Source organism: Pseudorasbora parva, chromosome 8 (genome assembly GCF_024679245.1).
Source record: "Pseudorasbora parva isolate DD20220531a chromosome 8, ASM2467924v1, whole genome shotgun sequence".
NCBI lineage: Eukaryota > Metazoa > Chordata > Actinopteri > Cypriniformes > Gobionidae > Pseudorasbora > Pseudorasbora parva.
This window is the reverse complement of record NC_090179.1, coordinates 15,924,836-15,948,919: the sequence shown is the minus strand read 5'-3', so window position 1 is coordinate 15,948,919 and position 24,084 is coordinate 15,924,836. Positions and strand designations below refer to the sequence as shown.

The window sequence follows — 24,084 nt, the reverse complement described above, 5'->3', positions numbered from 1 at the left end:
TGGTCCCATGTCATTTTTTCTAATTTATTCCCATCTCTTAAATTTTCTCTTCTCTTCTCTTCTCTTCTCTTCTCTTCTCTTCTCTTCTCTTCTCTTCTCTTCTCTTCTCTTCTCTTCTCTTCTCTTCTCTTCTCTTCTCTTCTCTTCTCTTCTCTTCTCTTCTCTTCTCTCTTCTCTTCTCTTCTCTTCTCTTCTCTTCTCTTCTCTTCTCTTCTCTTCTCTTCTCTTCTCTTCTCTTCTCTTCTCTTCTCTTCTCTTCTTCTTCTCTTCTCACTCTCTCTCTGTTATATAAGCGACTGTGCTGAACACCCACCTGAAGGTATTGTTGAATGCGACTACAGGACATTATGCAACTGCTTTCCTCTGTACAAATCCACCCTTTTGAGAAGCGTGCAGTACACACACAGACACGCGCACACACACTCTCTTTCCTACACCTACCCCTAAACCTACCCATCACACTAAACATTCTGCATTTTTACATTTTCAAAAACTCATTCTGTATGATTTATAAGCACATGAACACACACGTACATTATGTAGACGCACAAACATGCGAGTGAATGTGAGGTCATTCCTGATCGGCAGATCACATGGTTCATGTTTTCAGAGCTTGAGGAGCTTGCAGTGAACTTGCACAGCTTTGTCAAAGAGGTTCAAAGGGCTGCTGTGACTGATGCCTTTCTGCTGACTGAGTTTTTCTGGACTGCTGAAATTAAAAACTCACATGAGAAACAAAATATCAAAAGCTCAAAATTACTAAAACTTGTATAGTATAATTCTATAATATAATTATATAGTATATAAATAATACTAAAATGAAACCTAAAACGTATAGCTATTGCCTAGTTTCCCTGACTTTGACTACACTTAAAGGTGCTGTATGTAAGTTTTTGACTGTACTAAATCATAAAAATACCATAATATGTTTGCAGAGATTTGGGTAAAATGAAAAGTTCATATAATCATTTCTCTGAAAAACAATGGGCTGTTATTTTACTGTGAAATGTGCATTCCATGTCCGAGTGTCTGTTTTTGTTTTTGCCCATGGGATCCTACCCACTGCCAATTTACCCAATATTATTTCGACACCACAGGTTGCCAGTTGGCGGAAAAACACAGCCGTATTGCTACCATGGAAGCCAGCAAACAAACTGGGTCAGAGAATGCAGATTCGACCCAAACTAAAAAGGCATCTATCTAAAAATCTCTAAACGGACTCATATTAAAACACGGATAAATTAAGTTAATAAACAAATGTTTCATACAAATTTGCATTGCATTCGATTTATGTCATATAAGAGGCTGACTCATATTGGTTGCTTAGAAAGTCAAATGAGAAACATGCATTTACTATGGCATGTGAATGGAATAGCCTACCGATTTCGATCAGAACAGTGCCATCTCTCTCTATTTTTAAATCAATACTTAAAACTATAGCTTTAAATACATGAGTATTTTTGTCTTGTATTTTATCTTTATTTGATTGTATTATTATTATTATTATTTATGTTTTAATTGTATTGCCCTGTACAGCACTTTGGTCAGCCTTGGTTGTTTTAAATGTGCTTTATAAATAGAACAATACAAATTATTTATTGTACACTTTTAAAGTTTGCACTATCACCTTTGCTAAAAGATTTCCATTTCCGTTTGTGTCCAGATGTTTTGTATCAAGAGTACCGCGACACCTCCAAGCAGCAGGAGATCGAGCAGCGTCGACAGAGAGATGGGCTTCCTACTTCAGGGTCAGGGGTCACGGCTGCGCCTGCGCTGCAGCTGCAGTTGAGGAACGGCACGCACTCACTCAGCCTCTGGCAAAACTTGGAGGCTGTGAAGGACAGTGGACACTTGAAGACCCTGGAGCCAAAGGAGATTATACTGCAGGAGGTGGGACCCATGCTTTGAATTTACTAGAAGTTCTGGAGTCAAGAGAGACCACCTAATCCCAGACCAATGTGTATTCAGACTTATTTAGTAATATCCCTGCAGTTGTGGTCTTTACCGGTCTTGAAGCAAAATCCGAAGTTTGAGTTTGAGACCAAGACAAGGCAGAGTACAAATGTGGTCAAAAGTCTCTTATGCTCGCCATGGCTCTATTTATTTGAACAAAAATACAGCTTTTTTGCAGCAACAATTTTTACCATCATTACTCCAGTCTTCAGTGTCACATGAAGACACACAGTGTCTTCATATTAGAATGATTCCCTCAGAAATCATTCTAATATGAAGATTAGCCGCTGAAGACAAATGTCTTATTCTTATCAATGTTGAAAACCGTTGTGGAAAAGTGATACTTTTTTCAGCATTCTCATGAATAGAAAGTTCAAAAGACAGCATTTTAATCATGACAACTCTGAATATAGCAGTGGTAATGTATTTTGTCTTGGCAGACTAGATCTGCTATGCAGAGCAAATATGGACTTGCTACTGCTAAAGACATACACAGACATGCTGCTTTGAGCATGTAAGATATGCTGCTGTTGCATGAATTGACATATATAAATCCTGTTTCAGACTTAAGCCGGGTGCACACTGTGCGATTTTTGCCCCCGATTTGGCAGTCTGAGACAAATTTGGCAAATCCTAAAAGATTCCTCTGATCCTAGGCTAAAATCTGACGTCTTTGATCGTTAGTTTGACATGTTCGCCGGCAGCCGATTAATGACTGCTGCGATCAAATTTTACCTCAGACGAAATTCTGGCATTGTCAGAAGATTTGGCGCACAATCCTGCAGTGTGACTTCTCCTACGACAACAGTCAAATATCTCTCAACAGTCAAATAACTAGGACCAAAACGAGAGCTAGAGATTTCTTTGTAGACACCATTTCAGTCCTGCGCGTAATGCAGCTCACTGTCACCAAACGCGTCATTCATTGATGATATAAAACTCCGGACGAGTTTTCTTGCGCACGTCCGTTTTAGTGCGCCTCGACTATCGTACAGTCTGACATTACTGACAAATGAGATCTTACAGTGTGTCATGGCTTACATCAGGGATCATGTTCGTACAGTCTGACATGGAACATTCGCAAAGGATTTTGAAAAATCACACCGTGTGCAGGACCCTTTAGGCAGGTGGAGCTGGGGGAGGATTTCAGAGAAACGCACTACAGGACTAGTTTACAGCAAACTCTGAACCAGACTATTTAAATGTTGAGCATACCATCTCATTGGCTGCAGGATCAGCTGAGGCCAATCAGCTTGTGTCATCTGTTAATGATGTGTTTGCGTGCAGATTTCATGTAAAGGACATATTAGCCTGCAAGTTTCAGGGCTGAATTGGATATTTACGAAACACTGCAAATGCCTTTACTAGAGCCCTGCATTTATGCCCAAGTCCGACAGGCCCGACTTTTTTACGGCCCTATACAATTTTCACGAATGAGCAATGAGATGTGCTGCACTGGTGGAAACAACACGAGACCATAATAGCGTACGCGGCTGTCATGAAATGGCTCGCACAGAGTTATAGAATCTGTGTCAGCAGCAGCTCGCATTTCTTCAGCAGCTGCTAGATTTATGGCCTTTCTACAACTCGCTCCTTTATTCATTTTCTCTGCAAAATGACCAGGAGTAAATGCCTCCCGATATTCTTTCGAGACGCAGCCCATTTAATTCCGATCACTCAAACAAACCAATTCAGAAGGTGGTCTGAAAGCATTTTTAGATGAAACCGGACAAATGTAAATGTATCTGGTTGTTTAAACCACGTGTAAATTTCACTCCTGGCAAACGGTTAAAAAATAAGCGTGTGAGAGCGTGTTATGGGCTATATGATGGTGTTACTGCAACATCGCTGCAAATGAGTAAAGCAAGCCAACACAAATGGCCATAAATGAAACTTAAAATAAGTCTTAGATGCTCAAAAACACAATCATCTTCAATAAAAAGTAAAGAGACTAAATGATCTTACCAGTGCTCAGGTCGTTCTTTCTCATATTGCAGTCTTTGAATTTGAAATGAGCTGATGAATAAAATGCATCTTGAATCTTTTGCTTTCGTTGCTGTGAACGCCGTTATATGAGCATACCGTGGGAATTGACGATCGGATTTATATTCATTTTGTGGAGGTGTAAGGTACATAAGTCAAACTGCATGTTCATTTAAATTTTTATTTATTAGATTGTTTAGCTTGTTTTGTTTGCGAGAGCCGCGAGCAGCATCAGCCTGCCTCAGCTCGTCAAAAATGCCTTTTACTGTGGTGGTAATAGTAGGCTAAATGATTAAAACATTGTGGTGCCTGAAGTGTTTTATATCTATAAATTTTATTATAGGCAAGACAAGTCAAGAGTTGATTTGAGAGGCTAAATTGATTAAACAGGCAGTTAACTCATTGTCGGCCGCTGGCCGCTTGGTCGTCACTTTAAAAAAATTAAACTTTAATTTAACAAATAAATAACTTGCTCTAAACATTTTTCTTAATTAACTTAATAAAGAAAGCCGGGCTCCAGTCGGACTGAGTATTTTGATAAGCTGTCGGACACGGGCCGGGCCTTAGCGTCTCGGGCTAGGGCCTAGATTTGAGGCCCGTGCAGGGCTCTAGCCTTTACTGTCACTTTTGATCAATATAATGCATCCTTGCTGATTAAAAGAATTAATTTCCTTTTTTAATTTATTGACCCAAAACTCTGGAAAGGTAGTGTATGTGCTTACAGCAAAAGCACTCAGTACACATCAAACTAACGTGTCTCTGTCTTTTTCTGTAGGCCATGTTTGAACTGGTGACCTCTGAGGCGTCGTACTACAAAAGCCTGGAGCTGCTGGAGACGCACTTTCTACGCAACCCTGTGCTTGTCAACACCTTGAGTCAGTCTGACATGCACTTCCTGTTCTCCAACATTGAGGACGTCATGAAGGCAAGCGAGAGGTGTGTGTTTGTGGGAAACGTATGCTGTTGGCATTCAGTTTCATACACTTGTGATTTCTCATTGTCAGTCTTTAATGCTTCTATTTTATGAAGGAGGTCAACAGGACAATAGTGTTTTGTAATAATTACCTAGACCACAGTGGCTTTTTCATATTATAACATTTTCAGTGTCTGCATCAGTTAAATTTGAACAAAAAAATATGCATTTTATTTTAAAATTATACAAAAAGCAGACAAAAATTAATCAGTGGAAATCAAGAATATATCTCTTCTTCTTCTTCTTCTTCTTCTCTAACATTCTTCTTATTTTTCTTCATAAATGTATATATATTGTGTAAACATACAAAAACTGACCAAAACATACCAATAGAAATGCTAAAATATATTTATTTTTAATATACACTGATCAAGCATGACATTATGAGCACTGACAGGTGAAGTGAATAATACTGATTATGCAAGCGTGAGGATTAGAGCGAGTTTGACAAGGGCCAAATTGTGATGGCTAAAGGACTGGGTCAGAGCATCTCCAAAACTGCAGCTCTCGTGGGCTGTTCCCGGTCTGCAGTGTACAGTATCTGTCAAAAGTAGTCCAAGGAAGGAACAGTGTGAACCGGCGACAGAGTTGTGGGCGGCCAAGGCTCATGGATGCACGTGAGGAGCGAAGGCTGGCCCGTGTGGTCCGATCAAACATACGAGCTACTGTAGCTCAAATTGTTCAAGAAGTGAAAGATGGTTCTGATAGAAAGGTGTCAGAATACGCAATGCATTGCTGTTTGTTGTGTATGGGGCTACACTGCCGCAGACCAGTCAGAGTACCCATGCTGACCCCTGTCTACCGTCAGAAATGGCAACAGTGGACACGTGAGCATCAGAACTGGACCACAGAGCAATGGAAGAAGGTGGCTTGGTCTGATGAATCACGGATGGCGGGTACGTGTGCGTCGCTTACCTGGGGAACACATGGCACCAGGATGCACTATGGGAAGAAGGCAAGCCGGCGGAGGCCGTGTGATGCTTTGGGTAATGTTCTGCTGGGAAACCTTTGGTCCTGCCATCCATGAGGATGTTACTTTGACACGCATCACTTACCTAAGCATTGTTGTAGACCATGTACACCCTTTCATGGAAAAGGTATCCCCTGGTGGCTGTGGCCTCTTTCAGCAGGAAAAAAAGGGAATTTGCTTTGTGTCCTGACACAAAGCAAAAATGGTTCAGGAATTGTTTGAGGAGGACAATAACGAGTTTGAGGTGTTGACTTGATCTTCCCAGATCTCAATCAGATCGAGCATCTATGAGATGTGCTGAACAAATAAGTCTGATCAATTGATGCCCCACCTTGCAACTTACAGGACTTAAAGGTTCTGCAGCTAACATCTTGGTGGCAGATACCACAGCACAGCTGCTAGACCTTCAGGGGTCTAGTGGAGTCCATGCCTCAAAAGGTCAGGGAGGTTTTGATTGCAAAAAGGGGACCAACACAAAGTTAAGTCATAATGTTATGCATGATCTGTGAATATAGAAATTTAAATATTCTAAATCAAAATATGTGTCCAAAATATATTTTTAAAATAAAACTTTCTATACATGTTATGTAAATTTACAGCAATCAATAATATATTCATAATATATTTTTTAATTTTGAATACATTTACTAATGTATTTATTAATAGTATAATTCATATTATATACCATATTAATAGTTTATTAATTTATTTTAAATCCGAATAGAAGTCTATTTTGTATAATTATATTATATATTTGTGTGTGTGTGAATCAGGAAACTCTTCATAATGTTTGCTAAAATATATCTCTTTCAGATATTTTTAGTAATTTATATATTAATAGTTTATTAATTTATTTTATATAAAATCTAAGCCAAAAAATAATAATAATCGTTTTATATAAATATACAAAAAACAGCAAAAACAAAAAAATCTGGAAAATATATTCATAATATTTGCTAAAATAAATCTATTTTGAATACATTTAATTATTTACGTAGTATTAGTTTATTATTTAATTTTAAGTGCAAATTTAAAAAATAGTTTTTTTTATATTTATTTCTTTATTTTATAAATATACAATACTTGATGTTTCAAACATGTTTTGCTTCACGTAACAGTCAATTTTAATTGCCTTTGAATAATTTCCACTAAAAAAAACTTGCATCAATCATATTTCAGAAGTGAAACTTCCTCCCATTCACCGTGATACCCATTATTGCCCACAGGCTAAAATTAAAGTGTTGGGGAGATTTGATTCAGTCAGCTTTAGCATGCAAATCCACCCACTAATGCAATGATTCATGCGCATGAGTCAGGAGCAACTCTGCCCTTCCAAACCTGCTCTCGTACAGTGTGAAACATTGGATTACAAGATTGATTTGAGTTTATTTCTTATATAAGATGTGTTTGTTAAAGTTTCTTGAAAGAGAAATGTTTCATTTCTGTGCCACTAGCACCAATAAACAAAACTTCAGACTTCAAATGCAAAAGCCTCTAAGTCTGTCTGACTTTTTTTTTTTTTAAATAAGCATTTTTGCCAGGCTCCTATGTGTCTACCGAAGCACCGGTACTTCTGAATGGGCTGAGCCTGGGATTTAATGGGTTTGAAGTGAAAGCATTTAATTAATTTATACTAGATGCGGAGAGCATTAAGACACATTTTTGACCGAAGTGGCTTTTAGAGGCTTTTGCATCTGAACTCTTAATACACTCTTTCCAGTGAATTTTCAAAGTACACATACAAGCAGGCATTTCCAGTTAAGATTGTTTGAGTTTGTGAATGTTCTTTGTTGACATTTTAATTAGAAGAAAAAGAAAGTAAGACTGAAGTCGCCACAACAGTTTTGAAATGTACAGTACTTTCCTGATTGCAATTGAAGCAGGCTACATTGGGAACACAAAATGGTATTCACTCAGCCATAATGATGTTATTGTCTCACGATGATGACCTAATGCTTTCCTCAGGTTCCTCATGGATCTGGAGCACCGGATCGAAGATTCCATCCTGATCTCAGACGTGTGCGACATTGTTTATAATCACGCTGTTAACCACTTCCAAGTCTTCATCACCTACGTCATCAACCAGGCGTACCAGGAGAAGAACTACCGGCGGATACTGTAAGAAAATGTCTTACCTGTGCATATGAAAAATGGGAAAGATGGCCAAATATGTCAGGTTGTCTATGTCAGTGATATTAGTCAGGTTGGAGGCAATTTTTTGCTTTCTATTCTAAAACAATAATCAGTTACAATTTTTTGCGATAGTCCACTTTAGACATTCTACTAAGTTGAAGTCACTTTGCACCACATCTCAACTAACTCTCATTAGAGTATAAGTAGACCAACAGCTTAAGGTTAGGGTTATTAAAATAAAGGTGTTCACACTTAGCATGTTTGGTTTCATTAAAGCAAACTTTGGTGCGATTGCTCTTTTAGTGGGTTAACGAGTGGTACGGTACACTATTTTTGTGAATGGTACCCTAATCACCCCACTTTTTGGCACCCTTCCGTTGGGGTATCTATCACAGTAATCTGGTACTAAAGGGTGGAGTTAGACTCGCTGAAGAACGTTGATTGGTTGACAGAGAATCGTTCGTCACTTGCACATGCTTTTTCGGCTGTTTATTTGTTTCCTGCAGCCTGCACCCTTGGCTCAAACAAAGCGTGTCTTCTTCTTGTGATAAAAAGCAGTGAAGCAAGACCAAGATCTGCTGAATGTCGTCTATTGTTTTTTAATGTGTCGCTTTCTTCTTCGCCCGAGAATGACGTTGATTGCTACACCACGCCTATTATAAGGGTACTGTTGGCAGTGCAAACGCAAGCTGGATCAGGGTTTATTGTCCCAAATCATAGTGTACTGAACCATAACGCTCGGTGGAAATGCGGCATAAATATTGTTACTTGTTGTGAGGTAATGTGAGGTTGCAAAGTAGTTGTCGGTAGAATGTCTAAAGTGGACTTCAAATATCAAAATACTAAGTCTAGCCAGTCATCTTATGGATACAGAATATTTGCTACAAAAGAATGTGTTTTTGATATATTGGGCTATTTTGCTTCCATGACATATCTTTCAGACAAGTGGATAGAAAATCACATTTCATTGTTTATTTTGTTACACTTTGCATCTGTAGATACAATATATTAAAAGGCAGATATTTCAATTACATTTTTTACCCTGCATTGAGCCACAAATCTCCTCTTTAGTTGCACTTTTTTTTTTAGTTGCAGGTTTTTTTACAGAGTGGTTTATATATGAACATTGTTCATATATAATTTGCCTTAATTATTTAAAGTCTGCATGAAAAAGAAGTTGACACCCCCCTTAAATCTAATATGTCAGAGAAATGAAACGAGAATATTGAACCTGACTTTATCCATTAAGTTATAAAGTTCAGACTAATGTTCTGAAACGTATGCAAATTAGCACATACTTAATTATATAACTCCTCATTTGCATATTAAAAAACCTTTTTCCCTATTCACCTGTGGTGTTTCGCCTTAACAAGAGTTTCTTGGTCGACCAGCTTCACAAGAGAGACAATGCTGATCAGCCAGCTAATTTGGCTGAACATCCACCAACTAAACCAACATTCATCTGTTCGATGGTTCAAACTAATTTCCTTGTCTTTGTGCGTAATAAGCTTTAGAATGTAAGAGTGTTTCTTTTTTTTTTTGTGGCGTAACTTGTGACGTTGTATGTGTCTATAGTAATTAAATCTGAGTTTACTTGTGTGGTGGGTGTGGCTCATACATGAAACAATAACAGAAACGCATCCATGTGTCTCAAGCAATGTTCCCACGATTACTTGGCTCAGTAAAATTCCATGACACTTTACATTTATTCCGGTGATAGTTCACCCCTCAAAAAATTAAACAATTGTGATCATTCACTCACCTCCATGTTGTCCCAAACTATATCAGGGTGGCGATTTTCTTCTGTGGAACTCAAAAGATGGATTTTTAATATCATAATTATTCTATTCCAGGTCTTCATATGACAGCTTTGTGTGAGTGTTTTTGATTGTGCATGTGTAACTGTGGGGTATTTTCAGGACAGTGAGGAACAGTTGTGTGCGTTTGTTGTGTAAATCATCCAGTCTGCTCTATATTGAGTGTGAGTGTCTCCACAGACCAGCTGTCTACCTGGATTCTCGCCTGAAGCTTCAGGCTTTCAGTCCTCGCTGTCTTCTGATGTGTTGTGTGAGCATTTGTGTAGCTCCTTTCATTTGTGCGTTTAAGCCTTGTAAAGCTCTTGGGACTTTCTGCCCTCAGGCCTGGGGAGTTTTAGTTCTTTTAATTCCTGTTAAGATTAGGGTTAAATCCAGCCTGTGTGTGTATTACAGCCAAAACCACAGCGAGGTTGTTCATCAGAAACAAGCACATTTTGTTGTTGTTAAACCACACAGGTTCATGTAGGTAAAGTCTAACCTCATGCACCATCTTCCTGCTTTGTGACCTAGTTAAGTTCATTTCATGTAGTTCATTGTGTTGTCCTAGAGGCGATATCATACTAATTATTTTTCTACAACAATTAACCCTATTTTTATCTTTAAGCAGTAAAATGCAAAATTAAGAATAAGTAGTTTAATGGAAGTGATGCACTCTGAAAAATGCTGGGCTGTTTTCAACCCATGTTCGGGTCAAATATGGACAAACCCAACCGTTGGGTTTAACATTTAATTTAACAATTTAAACGGTTTGGTTTGTCCATATTTGACCCAGACATGGGTTAAAAGCAACCTAGCATTTTTTAGAGTGTGCTGTCAAAACTCTTATTTTATAGGCAGGTTGATTCATAGCCCCCCTGCTGGACAACAGGCTAAACTCTGCATATATCTGTCAAATCCAGGTGAAATATTAGGCTTGTTTTCATCTACAATATATAGTATGTGTTCTATTCCAAAGTTTCTGTATGCACAGAATGACTAGTACTTTTAGCTATAGTAATGTATCCTGTGCCAGGTGTCTTACTTGACCTTCCATTTGTTATAAAGGAATCAAAATTCTAATCAGTCACACAATGAGTGTTTCTTTTTTTAACAGTAGATAATATATGGTGTATGTAATGTAATCTGCAGGAAGCATTCTACCTCGGGCCATTGAACATGACACTAGCTGCAACTAAAATGTGCATTATGCAAATTATCCTTGTGATATGGAGTACAGTAATTAAATCAACTTTGCATAAGTTGCTGATCTTGTCCATTTCCGTTTCTTTGGCTTGTTTCACTTTTAGTTGTGAGCTTTGAAAGTGGTTTAAACTCTTCTTCGCAACAAACTCGTTGTTGTGCTCCTCAAACCATTCCTGAACCATTTCTGCTTTGTGGCAGGACGCATTATCCTGCTGAAAGAGGCCACCGCCACCAGGGAATACTGTTTCCATGAAAGGGTGTACATAGTCTGCAACAATTTTTAGGTAGGAGATACGTGTCAAAGTAACATCCACGTGGATGGCAGGACCAAAGGTTTCCCATCAGAACATTACCCAAAGCATCACACGGCCTCCACCAACATGCCTTCTTCCCATAGTGCATCCTGGTGCCATGTGTTCCCCAGGTAAGAGACGCACACACACCCATCCATCCACGTGATGTAAAAGAAAACGCGATTCATCAAACCAGGCCACCTTCTTCCATTGCTCCAGTTCTGATGCTCACGTGCCCACTGTTGGCACTTTCAGTGGTGGACAGAGGTCAGCATTTCTTCCTTGGACCATTTTTATTAGATACTGACCACTGCAGACCAGGGACACCCCACAAGAGCTGTTTTTGTTTTGGAGATTCACTGACCCAGTCGTCTAGCCATCACAATTTGGTCCTTGGCAAGCTCACTCAAATCCTTACGCTTGACCATTTTTCACATCACACAGCACATCAACTTTGAAGATAAAATGTTCACTTGTTGCTTAATATATCCCACCCACTAACAGGAGCACAGTGGCTATAATGTTATGCCTGATTTGTGTGTGTGTGTGCGTGTGTGTGTGCGCGTGTGTGTGCGCGCGTGTGCGTGTGCGTGTGTGGCCTGGTAATCCCTACGTTATGGGGACAAAATGTCCCCACAAAGATGGCAATATCCGAAATCCTTGTCCTTGTGGGGACATTTTTAGGTCCCCATGAGGAAAACATCTTATAAATCACACAGAATGAGTTAAAGTAAAAATGCAGAATGTTTTCTGTGACGGGTAGGTTTAGGGGCAGGGGCAGTGTAGGGGGATAGGATGTACAGTTTGTACAGTATGAAATCCATTACGCCTATGGAAAGTCCCCATAAAACATGGAAACATGACGTGTGTGTGTGTGTGTGTGTGTGTGTGTGTGTGTGTGTGTGTGTGTGTGTGTGTGTGTGTGTGATTTATATAGGATCACTAAATCGAAAAAAACCACTCTGTAGGAAACTTTATTTTTGTAACCTCAACTTCCTCATAACATACTTTATTAATGATTTGTTTTGACAGTTTACAGTGAGGTAATGTAAGGTCATTTGACCTTATCCCTTCAACAAACACTTCACTGCAGTTGTTTTAAACAAATCTCAACAACAAAGCTTTTCCTGTTCTATAAAGTAGTTTATATTTTAGGGAGTTGTATTTTTTTAAGTAGCTTCCTCTGTGTTTTGCAATCAAACCAACTCTTCATTTTGGCAAAATTTGCATTCACATGATTGCACATAAATGTCAAGAGTATGTCTGTATCTTTCAGACAAGAAAACGCTCTTTTCCGAGAGAACATATCCATCCTGGAGAATCAGCCGAAAGTGAAGGGCCTCTCGTTTACCTCCTTCCTCATCCTCCCCTTCCAGCGAATCACACGACTCAAGCTACTTGTACAGGTAAGGGTCAGCCAATTTTGAGGTCTCGAATAACTTGCATATGCATGAAAAGACAAGCAAATATCTTAGAATTGGCTTAGGGTGCGTCTCATTCAGCTTCAGTGATCAGGGCACTGATAAGAGAGTCGGACATTTTAAGGGCTGTATCAATCGCAGAATCTTTCCAGGGCACTGAAACGTTCACTCCCTAGAAAGTCCCACAATACAGCACAAAAGCCCAGGGTGTATCGATGCTCACTTTGTTCTCTTAGTGGAACTTATGAAGCACGAAACTTAAATCACCTGAGCCACCTCACTACGCATAACGAAAAATAGAATTACCATTATTTGATTATATTTTAGGATAAAAATACATCACTAGATAGGTACACTGCTAACATTTAGAATTTATTTACGGCTAAAATGTTGCATGTATATGTAACAAGCAAAGTATTATATCATAATGTATTTTAAATTACATTGTAAGTAATGTCAGAAAGATATCAGCTCTGCTGTTGTTCATTGATATCAGTAATGATGTTATACAATGAGAACGTTGTTGCCGGAAATGGAGCCATCTGTGTCCCAGTGTGTAGAGAGCCAGTGTCCTTTAATGTCCCTTACCTGTGCCCGAAAACACAATACACTGATTCACAAGCTTTGGAGCTAGGGAACTGATTGAGACGCACCCTTAGCCTGTCTCAGAAATCTGGCACTATTAACACATTTTAAACTCCATGAATATTTGTAAATTGCTCTGAATTCATATTTATAGTTTGTTTGTACATTATTAATGTAAACACTGCATTGCATTTGTGTGCGGTTTTTGAGTAGTGTGTTCTGTGTTGGTAAATGTGGCCTTCATCAAAATTGCTTCTTTGCGTTCCAGAATATTCTCAAGAAGGTGGAGGAAAATTCTGACAGAGAAAAGACAGCTATATTAGCACATCAAGAGTTGGAAAGGGTAAGTGTGTTTTGATTTCAGGGTGTGGTAATAAGCCTTGTCATTAGGTTTTATTGTCTGTGGACTTTCACCTGTCAAGCACGTCTTACCCTGTTGTCTACGGTACCAAGGTTACCGTGCCACACCTCTTGTACTTGCAGAAACACCCACGAAATGACTTTAACAGCTGTGCGGTGGATTGATGGTTTTTGTTCTTAATTGTTTTTTTTTTTTAAACGTCTTAAAGCGATTATTGCTGGGTACACGTCATGTTGGAATTACATAATATGACTCAAATTATTTGTTTATGGCTACAATCATAATGCCAAAATGTATCCATGTGGTGCTTTGATGCATCAGGAAGTATATCATCACTACATTAATTCACCGCTATATGCTTTTGCACAATATATAAAGCCACAATATGTGATTTTTCACCACTAGAGGTCACATATTCAAAACAAAGGCGTTGCTTGATGACCCTTGATCCGATGAGCTTTTATTCTGCCGCAGACGAGTGCTTTTTCGCTTCTTCGGCTCATGCGTATGTGGAGTAACGCACAGTGGTGGAAAGAGTACTGAAAAAGCATACTCAAGTAGAAGTACTGTTACTTGTCAAAAAATTTAATTTAGAATTACAAGTACCTGTCCTAAATACTACTCAAAGTAGGAGTAAAATGTAGCCGTTTTAAAAGTACTCAAGAGTAATGAGTAGTGAGTATTATGCTATGAATATTAGGCCACCTTATACCCTGCAAATTAAAAATGTATCTTACATTTTATGGAGGACTCTCAGTAAGAACAAAAAACATATCACCAAAAATATTTCCATATTTATTTTTATTTTTGACTGTTAGCACTAAGAATAAAGCCATGTAATATTTGAGAAATCAACCAATAATCTGGGAACATTTATGACAACCATTCTGTAGAGGTTTTCATGTAGGTAATTAAAAAAGGTTGCAAAGCGTTGTACATTAACAATTTTATGTAAAAAAAAAAAAAAAAAACATTAAAAAAATCTTTCGTTTCAAAGAAAAGTTATTTCTTTTCAAGACGCATTCATGCTTTAATTTCAATGGACGTTTTCTCTGTAAAACGAATAGAAATCAGAATCGAGTAACTCGAGTAAATGGTTTTCACCACTAATTATTTTTGCTTGCAATTAAAAAATAAACCTGATTTAAATATGAATCTGATGTTTTATAAAAGTTATTTGCTATATACAGTACAGGCCAAAAGTTTGGACACATTACTATTTGTAATGTTTTTAAAAGAAGTTTCTTCTGCTCATCAAGCCTGCAGTTATTTGATCAAAAATACAGAAAAAAATCTAATATTGTGATATATTTAAAATAGTTTGTTTTCAATTAATTATAGTTGAAATGATCCTTTATTTCTGTGATCAAAGCTGAATTTTCAGGATCATTACTCCTGTCTTCAGTGATCATGATCCTTCAGAAATCATTCTAATATGATGATTCATTTTCAAAGTTGGAAACAGTTCTGCTTAATATTTTTTCATAACCTGTGATACTTTTTTAAAAACAATACTTTGATGAATAAAACGTAAAATAAAAATAAAAAAAGTTTTGAAAATAGAAATCGTTTGTAACAACAATATACACTACTGGCCAGTAATTTGGGGTCAGTCATTTTTTTCTTTTCTTTCTTTTTATGAAATAAATCAATAATTGTATTCAGCAAGGCTGTGTTAAATTTATAAAAATTGATAGTAAAGGAGATTTATAGTATTTGAAAATGTTTTTATTTTGAATAAATGCAGCTCTTTTGAACCTTTTATTCATCAAATATATTAGGCAGCAGAACTGTTTCCAACACTCATAATAAATCAGAATATCAAAATGATTTCTGAAGGATCATGGAAAGATGAGGAAAGAGGAAAGATCCTGAAAATTCAGCTTTGGATCACAGAAATAAATTATCATTTAAAGTATAATACATTAAAAACCAAATATGTTTAATTGTAATAATATATCACAATATGAAAATAAATTCTGTATTTTTGATCAAATAACTGTAGGCTTGATGAGCAGAAGAAACTTCTTTCAAAAACATTGCATATAGTAATGTGTCCAAACTTTCGGCCTGTACTGTAAAGAACACATTACATTAAAATATGCACTTCAGAAAGCAGGTTTAATTCGTTTACATGTTAAAAGAAATCGACTGAAGAGACAAAGATCTAGCAGTGATGATCGGTTAAGCCTCTTGCACTGAAGCCTGGCAAATAATCGAGCTAAATGAAGAGTTTCCAGCAGATGGCACTGCGAGCTTGTGCAGCGCTAACAGAATACAGACTATTTATGCATGTATTAGAAAATGTAATATTCTGCGGTCCGTTTGTAGTAATTGTTTAAGGCGATTTGACGACTGCAGTCATTATACAGTAGTAAGCACTTACCCCCTTTTCATAAAGTGCGCATGCTCTCGCTCTAGGCTGGTCGCTGTGGTTGATTTGACGGGAGTCACGCGCGTGAAGCATGGACACACAGGACTGATAATTCGTCTTAGCCAATCACGTTGTTAGGAAAATAAATAAACATAATGTAGTGACGGCAGGTTTAGAGAAAATAGCGCAGTTAAAGTACCGATACAGCGCTTAAAATGTACTCAAGTAAAAGTACACTGTTTTTAAACTACTTAAAAAAGTACAATTCCTGAGAAAAACTACTCAATTACAGTAACGAGAATATTTGTAATTTGTTACTTTACACCACTGGTAATGGAGCACTGTTTATCATATTAGATACATTTGTGTGTGTTAAATGCTATAACGCTAATCTTTGCTAATCGTTCGGTGGCTACTATGAGACACTTATAGCACACTGAAGATCCATAGAAGATCCATATATAAAAACTAGATTTAAACAATAAGACTAACTATGTTGAGCTATACAGCAATGATTAATTTATCAAAACAAAACACATAATATATTAAAGCGTCTTTAGTGTTTGTACAAAATAAAACCTGAAAACTGAGGGTAATACGGGTATGATGTCATTGATAGGCGACACAGTCCTGGTTAAAATTTCTTATTTCTTTGGATTTAATTTTTGGATACATTTGGGATAATGTAAGTACACGAATCAACGAAATATATAACGCTGTTCTAGTGGTATTTGGATATTTGAATCTAAAAATCTTACATATTGTGCCTTTAAGTGCATCGATGACCACTTGATATAATAAAATGGCATACACAAAATAGAAATACAATTATGTAAAGGTATTGGACCATTTTAAACTCTTAAGACTGCTGCCATTTTGGTGTGGTTGGTTTGTACATGTCATCACAACACTTTTTTTGTTACCAATACTCAGAATATGTCTTTTTTTTTACTAATCATATGATTCAGATATATGGGAAGAGTCCATCTGCAGTTTGCACATTTAAAAAGATTTGTTAAACCTTTGGAAAACAGCTAATACTTGAGCTCCTCCTAGTTGGGGTGAAACTTGTAAGTGTTACTTAGACAAACTTGTTCTTGTGTGTGGGAGTTTGTTATTTTAACAGCGATGACATCATTTCTGATGAAATGGTAAAACCAGATGAACTGGAGATATTCCCATAATGAAATCAGTTTAAAATGGGCTAAATAATGGTCTATTTTGTATCTAAAACACCTAAAGTTGTTTTTCAAGGGTTGGGTGAGTATTTGGGTTAGTGCAGAGTACCTATAAGTATCGCATGTTAAAATAGAAGTGAATAGGAAATCCCCCCCTAATATATAAATGACCATGTGGGTGTGTTTTTTTGTTTGTTCTCAGATTGTGAAGGAGTGTAATGAAGGTGTGAGGAAGATGAGTCGCACCGAGGAGCTGATCAGCATCGAAAAAACGCTTGAATTCAAGTCAAAGGTACACAAAAGAAGTCAAACGATTCATTGGAAATATGTCTTGTCATAACCCTGAACGAAGCTGAAATTAGATTAAAACTGTATAAAAAGCTTCAAAACTGTTAAAGCTGCCTTGTCCCCATGCAATCAAATGAAAGGGTTGGTTCACCCAAAAATGTAAATTCTGTCATTAATTCCTCACCCTCATGTCATTCCAAACCCGTAAGACCTTCGTTCATCTTCAGAACACAAATGAAGATATTTTTGATTAAATTTGAGAGCTCTCTGACCCCACCATAGACAGCAATTTAATTAACACTTTTAAGGTCTAGAAAGGTAGTGTAAACATAGTTAAAATAGTCTCTGATTCCAGTGGTTCAACCTTAATTTAATAAAGCGACAATAATTCTTCAACTCGCTTGTTCAGACTTACACACCCTCCGGAAGCTTGTGTTCTGCAAGTGAACGACACCTCGTGGTGCCATCCCAAAGAGGCATGAAATCACTCTCACAGACCTTTTTTCTGGACCATTCCCACCTGGTGGGATCTCAATTGGTGCTGCCAAGTCTGTAGCCATTTTCAAAAAACATCTTAAGATGCATCTTTTCCAGCTGCACCTGACCAATAAAGACTAACACTTAACTATCCTATTCAATTTTCTTTTTTGTTTAAAAAAAAAAAACTTTGTTAGTGTACTGTGCTCGATTAACTGAGACTTCTTACAGCACTTGCAGGCTGTTGCCCTTGTTTGTTTCGTTGCTTCTATTGCTTTCTCTTTTGTAAGTCGCTTTGGATAAAAGCATCTGCTAACTGATTAAATGTAAAATGTAAATGTACTTTTTGTGCGCAAAAAACAAACAAAAATAACGTTTTTATTCAACAATTTCTTCGGTTTCGTGTCAGTCAGTATTTTTGTTGCTTTGTTTTTTGCGTACAAACAGTATTCTTGTCACTTCATAACATTAAGGTTGAACCACTGGAGTCACATGGACTATTTTAATGATGTCTTTACTACCTTTCTGAGCCTTGAAAGGTGTTGCTGTCTATGGAGGGGTCAGAAACCTCTCGGATTTATTTCGTATTACTATATCTAATGTATGTAAGCGTCACGTTTTATTTTCTGGTATTTAACATTATTCAAGTCTGTTTATTTTATGTAACTGTTTTTCTTTCAACAATTACATTTTGGACCAGTGTGATTAATATTAACATATTAGTAGGTGTAAGTTTTATCCAGAAAATAAGGTAATAGCTGTATGTGATGAACAGACTGAAATTTAAGCCGTTACGCCCTGAACATCTCTTGTGCAGTAGCTGTGAAGTAGATCATGTGCATGTGCTTATTGAAATTATGCATTTTATTCAATAGATAAAATAAAGAAATATAAAATATAAAAGAAATATAGGCTGTACCAAGTCTTTCCGGAAAAAAACGAGCGGCTGGAGGCGTACCGAGTGGGCGGAGCTAAAGAACGACGAGCTCGCACAAAGTGGTGACGTCCTCAAGCGTGGAGAAGAAAACGCTACCCTAATATACCATGGCTATCAATCAGATTCAAATAATAGATATATGATCCAGAATCAGATCCGGAGGCTGGAATAAATTGAACAGGAGAAGCAACAACATCAGGACGTCCGTCTCTGTGGTATGTACTGTATTTAGTGGCCTGTCAACATTTGTGTGTGTTTACTCGCAGTTTATGAGGACATGATTCGGTTTATGGACTATTGTATGTGACTAAACCTTAGCAGTAGCAAGCAAAACGGTTTTGCATGTCAGACTAGTGTAACGTTATACATAGAACAACAATGGAGTAACCGTTAGAGCATTTGAATGAGGAAGCACGCTTTGTGCAACGATAGCCAACAACACAGACATTTGACTGGGTTTTACTCATCGCCTGCTTCCAAAGCATGACCGGGAACTTTTATCTTTGGGACCGCTCCGTCAAAAACACTTCTTTGGTAACTGTTGATTTGGTGAAGTCCTGAGACAGCAGTGACTGTGGAGATCCACTTTTGCTACACGACTGAAGCGATGTTGTGAAGCTTCCCGTCATTTCTGCGTTCAAATCGGTTCAAATGCAGCGCTGCCTTCCCAGAATGCTATGTGGACGCATTGAAGTCGCTCGACGTCACCCATAGGAATAAAGTGGAGCGCGGCACGACAGAAGTGTTGCTCAGACGAGTGGGTCTGCACCTGAGCGAGTGTTTATGGGCGTGCATTTCCTCTCTCGCTCTAGTCACGCGCGCGCGCGCACCCTACCGGGAGAAGAGCCCGTACGGCCCATACAAGGACCTTCCGCTCTATTAACGTCAAGCGGAACCCATACTCGAAAAAAACTCGCCGAAACTTGTGAGAAACCGGAAAGGAGTATTTTTGACACAGAAATACTCCATCAAACGTCCAACTTAGTTTTTGAAAGTTTGTCTATGTTTAGGAATCCAAGTCTTTAACAGTGTAAAAAGCTCAGTGTGCATGAAACAGCATTTCACCCCCCCTTTAATGTCAAACTTTGCAAATTTGCACCTCTTGAATAATGTGAGAGCTGGAGTATAGCTCATTGTGGAGAGTGACTACTATTCATGTTCATGCTATAAAAACGATCAAAGTGAACATTCGTTTATCATCTCATTTTGTGTTCCACATAATTGGGTTTAGGAGCATCAGCATGAGGGCTTGTAAATGATTGCATTAAAAAAAGTCTACTATCTCTTTATTTTCAGTCAGTGCCAGTGATTTCGCACTCCCGCTGGCTGCTGAAGAAGGGTGAGGTGCAGCAGATGTCTGGACCCAAGAGCACGAGGACCATGCGCAGCCGCAAACTCTACCACCCCATTTACCTGTTCCTGTTCAATAACCTGCTGCTCATCACCAAACGCACCTCCAGGTCTGTGGTGTCATCAGCTCACACTTGCTCAAATCAAGTCAATATGACAGATGAAAATTAAATAAACAATTTTTTAAGACTAAATATTGTCAGTTAAACGACTTACATGTGATGTTTGCCATATGCATGTTTCTCAGGTATTTTCTGTTTGTTTATTGCATGTGTGTCTCAGTGGAGAGAAGTACCAGGTCCTGGACTCCTGCAGTCGCTCCATGCTGAGGACCGAAGACCTGGAGGATCAGGGTCAGATGCTGGCCTCTGTGTTTGTGCTTAAACTGCTGGAGAACCAGGAGGACCGAGAAGTCAGCTACATGCTCAAGACTGAAAGCATGTGAGAACAGAGTCCTGAGCCATTATCTCACAGATTACATTACATATTTGCTTTGTGCACTAATGGCTCTCTGAATGTTTACAGAAGCGATAAACTGCGCTGGATATACGCTTTGACTCCAAACCGCCGTACGAGATTCCTCTCAACCAGCACTCACCAGCCAGGTACATCACATAAATGCCTGCACACATGTAAAATGGCGCTATGATGGTTAGATTCTAAGGAAACTGAATGCACGATGGTTTTGATAAAAGCTTAAGCTGCTAATGTAAAATGGGAATTTGTCTGACCCAGGCCAGATACATTTTTTGTTTTTGTATTAAGATGTTTCCATTCCTGCCTCATCATACTAGTTAGCTTCATCCACAGCAGACTGTCATTGGCCCAAACCCCCAGTTCTCAGTCCCTTTCAGTCTCTTTTCATCATATTCTACTGTCCTAATTCTTCTCCCTGTCCCGATATATATATATATATATATATTTTTTTAATTGAATTTAATATTTTATCATTTTATTTATATAAATGATTTTAGAGTAAATCATATTAAAATAAATAATATAAAATTATAATACGTAATGTTTTATTTAAAATATGAACTCATAATACAGTAATATTATTGATCATATTTAATGATAATATATATTTTTTATGTATAAATTTACAAAATAATTAATGTAATAAGTATGATGTATATTACATTTAATTATAATATTATAAATAAAAAATGTAAATATATTTATTTTATTTATAATATAAATAATTAATATGTATTTATATATATATATATATATATATATATATATATATATATATATATATATATATAGTTTTTGTTTTATTTTAATCTGTCATGAGTTGAATTAGTGTTTATAATTGAATTAGTATTTATAAAATGACAAAATAATTAATGTAATATGTATGATATATAATATTTAATTGAATTATATTATAAATCAATTATTTATATATATATATATACTAAAATGTAATGTAATAATAATAATAATAGTTTTATTCTGTCATGAGTTGAATTAGTGTTATATATATTTTTGTATTTATAAAATTATAAAATAATTAATGTAAGAAGTATGATATATATTTAATTTAAAATATCAAAATATGTATTTTATTTATAATATAAAATAATGTAATTGTTATATATATATATATATATATATATATATATATATATATATATATATATATATATAATTTTTTTTTTATCCGTCATGTGTTGAATTCGTGTTATACATTATATTTTTATTTATAAAATTATAATATATATATATATATATATATATATATATATATATATATATATATATATATATATATATATATATATATATATATTTCTTATTTTTAATATTACAAATCAATGTTCTATACATGTAATGTATGTGTTTCTTTGTATCAGTGTGCAGTTTGATTTATTGTTTTTGCGTGTGTGTGTCAGATTCTCCGCAGGTTCAGTGTATCCAGTCGTACTCCTCTCAGGAACCTGATGAGCTCTCTGTAGAAATGGCTGATGTGCTTCACATCCTGGAGTGTACAGATGACGGTAAGAGATCACAAACACACCGGCACACACTATGCGCCCTGAAAAGTCTGTCAATGTTTACACTCAAGTCTTACGTAAAAGCCTTGCAGCTTCATCAGTCTTTGCTGTTTTTGGCAAGACCATGTCTGTGTCTTTGAAGTATGCATCATGTGCTCGTCTCTCGCCCTGTTGCTTCCTGTGGTCTGTTCTTTTTACTATTTTTGTGGCATGTCCTTCCTGTTTTTGATTTCTCTGAACCTCCACTGCATGTTCATCTCTTTCCCTCAGGCTGGATGTTTGGTGAAAGGCTGCATGATGGAGAGAGAGGATGGTTCCCCACCCGGGTGGTGGAGAAGATCATGAGCGCAGAAATTCGGGCTCAGAACCTCAAAGAGTGTCAGCGGATCCAGCAGGTTCAGGAAGGAGCGCAGGGGGCCCGGGCCGCCTCCAGGGGGCGCCGCCCAGCTAAAAGCCCCCAGTACACTCCAACCTGGACTGACCTGTAGATGAGGAGCGAGAAATGACACCACATAACCGCCACCATTCCTTCTCCTAATTCCTGACCCGGAAGCGACGTCATCTAGATGTACGGTGGACTGATAGTCATTCTGTGTCCAGTGTTTTATTGAATACGTGTCCGGCGTCACTCTTGAGGACTTGACGGGGTCGAGGAACAGCTCTTGCACTATAAGCACTTGTGTTTTTGAATCGCTGCTTCCATACAGTCCTAACACGCTGTTAGCATGAAGGATTTCAACTTCCACAATCACACACGGGGACCACTTTTCTGACGTTGCCGCATATGAGGTGAAGGAAAAAGCTAACGCTACGTCAGGACTTTTGTAACGTCATAATGCTTCTCTCAAAAAGGAATGTATTAATGTGCATGGTCACACCTTTACTGACATTACAGGTTTGTGTTTTTAAACTAACCTCTGAGGACAAAGAGGATGTACTGTACCGTGTGGAGCTCATTCTCCTCTCATCCACTTGAAGAACAAAACGAGAAAAAGAAGAGATAAAATGAACAAAGTAAATCACCTGCACATATCTGGAGTTTTAAATGCGATTTTTTTGTTTTGTTTTTCATGTTCTTACAACGTGAAACATGGAAGTAAAAAATGCAGATGAAGAACAAAGGCGTTTTTTGCACGTGTCACATGAGTGTGTGTATAATCACACACACACACACGCACCCACACACACACACACACACGCACCCACACACACACACACACACATTAAATAATGTTTTTACTGCACAAACACACTACACACACGAGAGTAATCTTGTTAAACCAGTCTAACACCTTGTCCTAACCAGATGCGACATGGGAACTTTTCATTTGTTCACACTGAAAGTGAAAATGCTCAGTGATGTCACATGACACAGTGATGTTTAATGCCAACCAAGCACCTTTTTGATCACTCAAGTCTCTTTATACTGTTAAAAAATGGTGGTTTGCATATAATTTTTGCTAGATTTGCATTTAAGTCTGTTATTGGAATGTAATCTTGACATATTTTTTGAGATTTCGGTCTTTGGTCCACACGTCTATGGCACATACTTCTTTTGTCACAGTTTTATTTTTTATTTTTTTTCTGCACGTCTGAATTCACAGTACTAAAATAAAAATTAGGCGAAAAGTTGCCGGATGACCTACAGCTTCTGGCGAGATTCTGACGTGTGCGTTTGATGGACACTTTACTGTCCCATGAGGCAACAGGAGAGGATTTGTCAATAATGTCAGATTACATTCATACTATGCCCCTGTCCCAAATGGCGCTCCTCATATGCACTTTCGGCATTGTGGACTAACAATATGG

At 37.4% G+C, this 24,084-nt stretch overlaps 1 protein-coding gene across 1 annotated transcript in view; it reads left to right on the top strand.

Annotated features, from left to right (window-relative positions):
* ngef (neuronal guanine nucleotide exchange factor) overlaps positions 1 to 23,467 on the top strand; it is a 37,425-nt gene extending 13,958 nt beyond the window's left edge. The window contains exons 5-15 of the mRNA XM_067450207.1: positions 1,664 to 1,890; positions 4,712 to 4,872; positions 7,845 to 7,997; positions 12,581 to 12,710; positions 13,579 to 13,653; positions 17,426 to 17,515; positions 20,222 to 20,385; positions 20,558 to 20,716; positions 20,801 to 20,880; positions 22,174 to 22,278; positions 22,546 to 23,467. Coding sequence (XP_067306308.1) covers positions 1,664 to 1,890; positions 4,712 to 4,872; positions 7,845 to 7,997; positions 12,581 to 12,710; positions 13,579 to 13,653; positions 17,426 to 17,515; positions 20,222 to 20,385; positions 20,558 to 20,716; positions 20,801 to 20,880; positions 22,174 to 22,278; positions 22,546 to 22,763 — 1,562 coding nt within the window. The 3' untranslated portion in view covers positions 22,764 to 23,467. The remainder of the gene's footprint in view (positions 1 to 1,663; positions 1,891 to 4,711; positions 4,873 to 7,844; positions 7,998 to 12,580; positions 12,711 to 13,578; positions 13,654 to 17,425; positions 17,516 to 20,221; positions 20,386 to 20,557; positions 20,717 to 20,800; positions 20,881 to 22,173; positions 22,279 to 22,545) is intronic.
* Positions 23,468 to 24,084: the final 617 nt, after the last annotated feature.